Source organism: Lolium rigidum, chromosome 7 (assembly GCF_022539505.1).
Source record: "Lolium rigidum isolate FL_2022 chromosome 7, APGP_CSIRO_Lrig_0.1, whole genome shotgun sequence".
Classification (NCBI taxonomy): domain Eukaryota; kingdom Viridiplantae; phylum Streptophyta; class Magnoliopsida; order Poales; family Poaceae; genus Lolium; species Lolium rigidum.
Genome location: NC_061514.1, coordinates 86730331 through 86739683, shown reverse-complemented (window position 1 = coordinate 86739683; position 9353 = coordinate 86730331). Strand labels below are relative to the sequence as shown.

Here is a 9353-nt window from a genome sequence, read left to right as displayed (position 1 = left end):
TAAGCGAGGCATCATCCACACCTTCCCGACCGGGTATAGGTCGGGTGGCACGCCCTTGCAATTTGCATCGGCGCGCGACCAGGAGGCTTTGCGGGCCGTCGCTCTGAGGGACTGGGGCCAGCCGCAGCCCTAGTTGTTCCCGGCTCTACGGTGTTGACCAGTCACTGCCCGCCAGTGGGTTTCTGACGTCAACAACTTGTGAATAGAAGGGGTGACGACGACCTGGTTTGCGTCGGGGCAAGGAGGGGGCGATAGGGGCCTAGTTTGAGATTCGAACGGATCAGAGCCAGCGAGGGGAATTGGGGACAAGACCCAGCGCCAAGCTGGGCGGGATCGATGGATCCGACCATATGGGGCGTGTTGTCGGTCGTCAATCGAGGGAACGATCCACCCCGCCGGATCGGAAGCAACATGCAAGGTGAATCAGGTTGACGATGAGCACGATGGAGCAGCAAGAGTCGAGGGCTTGCACGAGGAGGAGCTCGAGGGCAGCGCGAGTTCTAGTGACGCCATTCATGGTCTTCCGGTGGCGGGCGGTGATCACAGAGGGGCAACACACTCGCAGGTGAAACTCCAGCTCGGCGGTTTGGGCTTCCGCCTGCTCTATTTTGATATATATACATCACCTCCACAAGTGATGTATATTTAGGTCACTTGGCCCAAAATTTACATCTAAAAATTATACATCACTAAATAGGTCAATATAATCCGATGAAAACTCATTTTTAATCATATATGATTTTCATAGGTATTTTATATGGTATCACTTCCTCACCTGGCGCTTCATCCACTACCGTTGCAGTAGTAGTAGATTTTCCAAATAGAAATTGAAGAGAAGATCTCTCCATAATGACTTATAGCAGCAGGCAGAATTAAAATCAGCACAAACGAGTAAAGGTTTTCCTTACCAATTCCACTTACCAATAGCGCTTCACTCCCCGAGCAACGGCGCCTGGAAAATAGTCTTGATGACCCACAAGTATAGGGGGTGTATCGTAGTATCTTCGATAAGTAAGAATGTCGATCCCAACGAGGAGCGAAGGTGTTGACAGCGAGTTTCGATGAAGGATTCACCGTAAATGCTCACAAACAAGTATTCAAGGGGTTTTGATGTAATAGATGAATAAAGTACGAGTAAGTAAAATGCGAGAGAAATAATTGCAGCGAGTGGCCCAATCCTTTTTAGCACAAAGGACAAGCCGGTTTGTTTACTTATAATGACCAAACGTTCTTGAGGACACACGGGGATTTTAGTCTAGTGCTTTCGCTTCATGTGGCTAATTAATCTTCATTGTTTTGATAAGTGTTGTGTGGGTGAACCTATGCTAATGCACCGCCCTTCCTAGGACTAATACATACTTGTGATTATACCCCTTGCAAGCATCCGCAACTACAAGAAAGTAATTAAGATAAATCTAACCATAGCCTTAAACTCTGAGATCCTGCGATCCCTCTTGCATCGGTATACTAACGGGGGCTCAGGTTTCCGTCACTCCGGCAACCCCGCAATTAGCAACCGAATACAAGATGCACTCCCCTAGGCCCATAAATGGTGAAGTACCGTGTAGTCGACGTTCACACGACACCACTAGAAGAATGACACCACAACTTAAATATCATAACATTGAATATTACTCAACCATAGTTCACTACTAACATTTAGACTTCACCCATGTCCTCAAGAACTAAACGAACTACTCACGAGACATCATATGGAATACAATCAGAGGTGATATGATGATGAATAACAATCTGAACATAAATCTTGGTTCAAAGGTTTCACTCAATAGCATCTACAACAAGTAGAAATTAACACAGTGAGAGTTTCCCCTATCAAACAATCAAGATCAAACCCAAATTGTTACAGCGGTGACGAGGTGCAGCGGTGGTGATGGCGGTGTAGATGGTGGAGATGATGATGATGATGATGGAGATGATGTCCAGCTCGATGACGATGGCGATGGCGTCGATTTCCCCCTCCAGGAGGGAATTTCCCCGGCGGATTCCTGCCCGCCGGAGAGCTCTTTTCTCTCTGGTGTTCTCCGGCCCGCAGAGGCGGCTGTAACTCTCCGTGAGGTACCCCATGTGGCTTAGGTTTTCGGGACGAAGGAGTACGCGAAGAAAAGGAGGCGAAAGGGGCTGTGGGGCCCCCACACCACAAGGTGGCGCGGCCAGGCCATGGGCCGCGCCGGCCTGTGGTCTGGCCCCACCTTGAGCCCTCTCTGCTCCCCCTTCCGGCTCCCTCCGTCATCTGGAAAAATAGGAATTTACGTGTAATTTCCTTCCACAGTTGATCTTCCGAAATATTGCGTTCTGACGATGCTTTTTCCAGCAGAATCCTGGCCCTGGTGCTTGATCCTCCAATAATGATGAAACATGCAAAATAGATGAAATAACATAAGTATTGTGTCCCAATATGAAATATATCAATGAATAATAGCAAATTATGATACAAAATAGTGATGCAAATTGGACGTATCAGTGGCTCGCTGCGCTGCGTGGTGGTTGCCCCGTGCTGGCGAAAGGCTGGGCACGACAGGTGATGTAGTGGGCAGGCGCCGGGTGTTATTGTCCGATGGAGGCACCCCTCTGTGGTTGCCATGGCCTCGTTCTATGGAGGAAGACGATCATGATGAGGCATGAGGTGATCATGCGATATGGAGAGAGAGGAAGTACATGTACCGCGTATGTTGTATGTTGATGAGTTGGCAAAGCATATAGGGAGAAAAACCGCTAACTGGCAAGAAAAAACCGGTTCAAAACTTATCAAAAAGGGTAGAAGGTTCAATTTCGAACGGCTTATAGAATTCAGGGTTGAAGATTGAACTAAAGTAAAATTGAGGGTTGTAATCTGAACTTTGAGACGAGTTTAGGGTGGTAAATTGGACTTTTCTCTTTGAGATTCCAACGGAGCGGAGCCAGCGAGGGGAATTGGGGACAAGACCCAGCGCCAAGTTGGACGGGATCGACGGATCCGACCATCTGGGGCGTGTTGTCGGTCATCAATCGATGGTAACGGTCCACCCCGCCGGATCGAAAGCAACATGTAAGGTGAATCAGGTCGACGACGAGCACGATGGAGCAGCAAGAGCCGAGGGCTTGCGCGAGGAGGAGCTCGAGGGCAGCGTGAGTTCTAGTGACGCCATTTATGGTCTTCTGGTGGCGGGCGGCGATCACAGCGGAACAACACACTGGCAGATGAAACTCCAGCTCGGCGGTTGGGGCTTCCGCCTGCCCTATTTTGATATATATACATCACCTCCACAAGTGATGTATATTTAGGTCTCTTGGCACAAAATTTACATGTAAAAATTATACATCACTAAATAGGTCAATGTCATCTGATGAAAATTCATTTTTAATCATATATGATGGAAAAAATATCATCGGTTAGAGATGCTCTGACCAGCCATAGTGCTAGTATCTTAGGTAGTATCATGCATCTTAGGCTCACAAAAATGATGATGTAACATCTAATCAAGGAGGAGAGATAAGATTAGAGTAACATAGGTGGATACTGTATCACATCGCAAAAGTTAATGCAAATCTTGTACACATATTTTGTATTGGATTCTACAAAACAATAAATTTAGAAGATTATGATACTACTCTATAATACCACCCACTATAAGGATAATATCATAGACAAGTATCATATGCATGATACTAATATATGATACCATGCACTATGACCAGCCTTAGTGGTGAGTAGTTACTACCTTCGTCTCGGTTTAACAGGCGCGCGCGCACATGAAAAATTTGTTTTGACCATTATTTTTGTCAATAAAATAAGAAATATATGTGATAAAAATTATATCATTGGAAAGCTTTTTTCATACGAATATAATGATATATATTTTGTAGATATAAAATTTATATTTTGTTAATCAAATCAGTAGTTAAAGTTAATCTTAAACTGCGTGCAAACTGAGACGGAGGAGTAGCTTTTTTTTCTTTCTTTTTTATTAGAAAGGTGAGTTTGCGTCTAACGATGATTTTACACTTTGCGCCGCATATCCAGGCCCAACCCATCTAGCCATTACGCGCAAAACCGAATCCGATAATAAGTCCTACAAAAAAGGAAAGTCCCCGAATTCGACTGAAATCCGGAAAATCACATTACACCTCTGCAGATTTGTATCCTGCTCCCGCATTCAACCGGGTACAAAATCGGAAGCAGATCATCATCATCAACGCTCGGCCGCCGTCCGACTCAGCCAACCAACACCAAACCCCACCTCCCATCCCACGTCCCGAGGCCGGGGCTCGGCGCGGTTCCCTCACCCTCTCCCTCCCTCCATCTCGGATCCGCCCGACCTCGCCGCCGCTCTCCCCCCACCAACCAACCTCGCGCCGCGCCAAGCCCAGGCCCAGGCCCAGGCCCGCCGCTTCTCCCCGGAATCCCCGACGCGACCGCGCGCCCTACCGGCCTTCATCCTCCTCCGCCGCCGCCGCCGCCGGGGCATCCAGGTATGCACATCCGACTAACCTTACCTTCGACGCCTATTCCGTTCGATCCGTCCTGAGACCCTAATCGATTCTTTTTCTCCGCGTGCAGGCTTGTGGGGCCATGCCGAAGAAGAAGCCAGTGGCGGCGGGCCTGACGGAGCCGGCGGTGCCGCCCAGGGCGGTCAGCGGGCGGAGGTACAAGGCGCTCGTGCCGTGGCGCTTCCAGCCCGGCTTCGCCAGGCGGCACGCCACCAACCCCGCCGCCGCCGCCACGCCCAGAGGCAGCGTGGGCGGGTCTGCCGCCAAGGGCTGCGGATCCGCTACACCCAGGGGCGCGGGAGGCCAGTGGGATCTCCAGCTGAGGCGAGGCACACGCAGCGCGGCCGCCAAGGGCTCCGATGGCGAGAATGGCGAGCTGATGACAGGCGGCACGCGCATTCTGGTCGTGGATAGCTCCGATGGCGGCATTGTGGTCGTGGACAGCCCCGACGGGGGCAAAATGGAGAATGGTGCCGCAGAGGATTGCCAGTCGAAGGGAGGCGCACCCGTTGAAGCTGCGAAGAGCGCTGCTGTCAGCACCCCTCTCGGCGGTGCCGGAAGAGATAAGAGAGCCACTCGCAGTGCGGCCGCGAGGAGCTCTGATGCGGAGAAGGTGGAGTCCGGCTCTCGCAGTGGGGCTGGAATGGATGGCCAGTTTAAGAGGGAGACACGCAGTGCGGCTGCGAAGAGCGCTGGTGGGGAAATGGAGAGCAGTGCTCACAGCGGCGCCAAGAAGGGTTGCCAGTCCAAGAGAGGCACTGACAGTGCAATGGTGAAGAGCTCTGGTGGGGAGAAATTGGTGAACGGCGCTCTTGCCGGTGTACAGAAGGATGGCGGTGAGATCTGCATGTCCGAGAGCTTAAAGAAGTCTGATGTGAAAGGGAGTGTGGCCGTGAAGAGCTCTAGTGGGGAGAAATTGGAGAACGGCGCTCACGCCGGTGCCCAGAAGGATTGTGGTGAGATCCGCATGTCCGAGGGCTCAAAGAAGTCTCCTGTGGACGGGATTGCGACCGTGAAGAGCTCTAGTGGGGAGAAATTGGAGAACGGCGCTCACACCGGCGCCCAGAAAGATTGCGGTGTGGTCTGCATGCCCGAGGGCTCAAAGAAGTCTCCTGTGAATGGGATTGCGACCATGAAGAGCTCTAGTGGGGAGAAAGTGGAGAACGGCGCTCACGCCGGTGTCCAGAAGGATGGCGGTGAGATCTGCATGCCCGAGGGCTCAAAGAAGTCTCATGTGAACGGGAGTGGGTTAAAGAGAAGCTGTTCTGCTGCAGATCTTGTGGGGGAGGAGCCGGAGGGCATGGGAAACAGGGCTGCCAAGAAGATCAATGTAGCAGCCAAAGGGTGCAGCTCTGCTGGTCCTGTAGGCAATGACAATGTCAGTTATTGCCGTAAGGGGCGGAAAGAAATAGTGCCATGGAGGTTCCAGATTGGGTACAAGCGGTCATTCTCGACAGCTTTCTGCCCCAATGGTGGATCTCCTGAAACTCCGGAATACAGGGCTCAAGGCAGCTCAACACAGTGCACTTCAGGAACTAGGAGTACTGTGAGGTGCTACGCAAGTCCCCATTCTGGTGTTAGAGTTTCAGCTGTGCGCAATTTCTCCTCAGGGAAAGGTGAGAAGGAAACCAGGACTGCATATAAAAAGATGAGATCTGACAACAATGATCATAATCAGGGAATGCCAGAAACTGGAGTTTCTCTTGCTAGGAAAACCGTCATGAAAACTTTGCAGGATTTTCAGTTAATTTACAAGAAGCTTTTGCATGAACTTGACAAGTCAAAGGAAGCACTTGACCTACAAGCTTACAAAATCTTCAGAGACAGGTTCCCTGCACAGTGTGATGATAAGAGATATGTTGGCAATGTGCCTGGAGTCCATGTTGGTGATATCTTTCATGTAAGGGTTGAGCTTTGTGTTGTCGGTCTTCATCGCCCACACCGGATAGGGATTGATCATATGAAGGACGCCAATGGTACTTGTATAGCTGTTAGCATCGTGGCATATGCACGGTTTTCTGATATCAAGAAAAATTTGGATGCCTTGGTGTATTCTGGATCAACGACAGCTACAATCAATCAGAAGATAGATGGTACCAATCTTGCACTGAAGAAGAGCATGGATACTAACACACCAGTCCGTGTTATCCATGGCTTCAGCACTAAGGGAAACGGCCAACGGAAGATGCTTATATATGGGGGTTTATATCTGGTTGAGAAATACTGGAGGGAGAGAGAAAGCGAAGATTGTTATGTTTATATGTTCCGCCTGAGAAGAATGGCAGGGCAGAAACATATTGACATTGAAGAGATTCTGAAATCTGCACACACTGAACCATATGATGGTGTTATCATGAAAGATATATCCCAAGGGCTGGAGAGAATCCCGATACCTGTTGTAAACTCAATATCTGATGAGTGCCCAATGCCCTATGTCTACATGTCACGCCTGAAATACCCTCGTAACTATCAGCCAGCTCCTCCAGCAGGCTGTGCTTGTGTAGGTGGATGTTCAGCCTCAAAACGGTGTGCTTGTGCAGCGAAAAATGGTGGGGACATCCCTTTCAATGATAATGGCCGTATTATAGTAGCGAAGCCTCTTGTTTATGAGTGTGGACCTTCTTGCAAGTGTCCTCCTACATGTCATAACAGAGTCGGTCAAAAAGGCATGAAATTTCGGCTGCAAATCTTCAAGACCAAATCAATGGGTTGGGGTGTGAAAACCCTGGACTTTATACCATCTGGAAGCTTTGTTTGTGAATATATTGGCGAAGTTTTGGATGATGAAGAGGCACAGAAAAGGATGACTGATGAGTACTTATTTGCTATAGGGCATAACTATTATGATGAAGCCCTTTGGGAGGGTCTGTCAAGATCTATACCCTCACTTCAGAAGGGTCCTGGTGAAGATGAGGATGCTGGTTTTGCTGTCGATGCTTCAAATATGGGCAACTTTGCAAAATTTATCAACCATAGTTGTTCACCCAACCTTTATGCACAAAATGTCCTCTATGATCATGATGACAAGAGTGCGCCTCATATCATGTTCTTTGCCTGTGAGGATATTCCACCCGGTCAAGAGCTAGCATACCACTACAACTATGCAATTGACCAGGTTCATGATGCCAACGGTAACATCAAGAAGAAGAAATGCCTTTGTGGTTCTGTAGAGTGTGATGGCTGGCTGTATTAGGTTTAGAGTGTGATGCCTTTGTGCCTCTATGGAAGTTACTGTATTATCATTCATCCTTCTTCTAGCTTTCTGTATGTCCAATAAGTATCATCATTTAGGCTTCAAAAGAGCGCAAGGTTTCCCTTATTTCCTGATCCGATCATTGGTAACTTGATGAATCTATCTGTTTAGTACTTATAGTTCTAGCTTTCATGATGAAGATAGTTCTTAGATATAATTCAGCAATATTTTTTGTTCTTGATTTATTTTCTGATAACCCCTCCCAGTATGGTTCTGTGATTAATATTTCTGTGTATCCTCCAGTTACTAGGAACTTTTTGTAGAAAAATTCCAGCACATGTTTTCAGGTGGAGATCCCTGGAGCATCATAAGAAAAGAATGTGATATCATGGTGTACACTTTGGAAAATTACTCTCTGTCCTTCTATAATATTTGTTACAAGTTTATTTTCAGGAAAAAATAACATTTACATGTCATCACTTCTGAAAAAAGAAGAAGGATATATTGATTTTCCATCATGCTGTGGAAGAATTTACACGAATGATGGACCACTGTTTGTCTTTAAAACTACTGAAGAATCAATTATTCTAGAATTTTATATTCATTGAACTGGTAGTAGGAGCAATCACATATTCACATATCAACAAAGATTTGAAAACCCTTAAATTTTCTATTGATCTAGAATCCAGATTTACAGTTTTTGACAGGTTAATAGCAAGAATTTGCCAGAAAATGAGCCCAGTCTGGAGTCCAGCCTAGAACTTGTTTGGTTAACCTTGGTATTGACTATCCCTGATTACTTGATTCAGAACATGCATGGGTTGTTGATCCTGGAAGCATGATTCCTGACATGTGGGCCTGCATACAAGTGTCGTGAAGTCGGAAGGTGGAATGGTAAGGGTGAGTTTGATGTCGTCGCTTACTTATACTTGTCAACAATATTTGTGATTTCTGCCCCCCTTTTCCATGGTTTTATAGTTCCAAATGCATTTGCAGCTGAAAATAAAACTGATTCATTTTCATAGATACAAGTGGAACCAACTTGGTGTCCCAAACCAGTTAAAAAGTGGCCGTTCCTAGTCCTTTCTGTAGTTTCTACCTTATGGATAGTGAAGTCCAGGATGTTATATGCTTGTGTCTACAGGCAAAACCTTTGAATCCCAAAGCTTTCATATACCCTGTTCCAATGTGTATGTCTCTATGCTCATAATGAGAAGGAACTTTCTGGTGGAAAAGCTTTATGGGAGAAGAAGATACGGGTCATGCCATTTATGACCTGCCCTACTGCTTGCATCTTGTTATTGGAGAGCAGCTGCACTAGCCTGAATATCATTTCTGCTGAATACTCTGTTTGCTCCAGGCGTCCTAATTTCGTTAAGTTCTTTTTTTTAATGTGTGGGAATTTCGTTACTTCATTACTCTGCAAATTATCCACGTTTGGCTTTACAGCTTTGAGTCTGTGACCATGAATCAATAATGCTCCAGGCCTCACATGGCTATAGTGCTGCAAGCCTCGTCATTGAGAGACCAGTGGAAATCACCGACGATTTTGTGAAGCAGTGCAACAGGGAGTTGTGCTCAGCTTTGGATAATTGTATTGCTAAGCTGGGGTAGTTGCAGGATAGTTGTATTTCTCACTCAACGTTCTGAAAGCAAAAGCCAGGTGTTGATT

At 47.3% G+C, this 9353-nt stretch overlaps 1 protein-coding gene across 1 annotated transcript; it reads left to right on the top strand.

The window, feature by feature from the left end:
- Nucleotides 1–5159: 5159 nt before the first annotated feature.
- Nucleotides 5160–7899, top strand: LOC124674243 (histone-lysine N-methyltransferase, H3 lysine-9 specific SUVH5-like). The gene has a single exon (XM_047210283.1). It carries the CDS (start codon nucleotides 5192–5194, stop codon nucleotides 7679–7681), a length of 2490 nt encoding a protein of 829 aa, XP_047066239.1. The 5' UTR covers nucleotides 5160–5191; the 3' UTR covers nucleotides 7682–7899.
- The last annotated feature ends 1454 nt before the right edge of the window (nucleotides 7900–9353 follow it).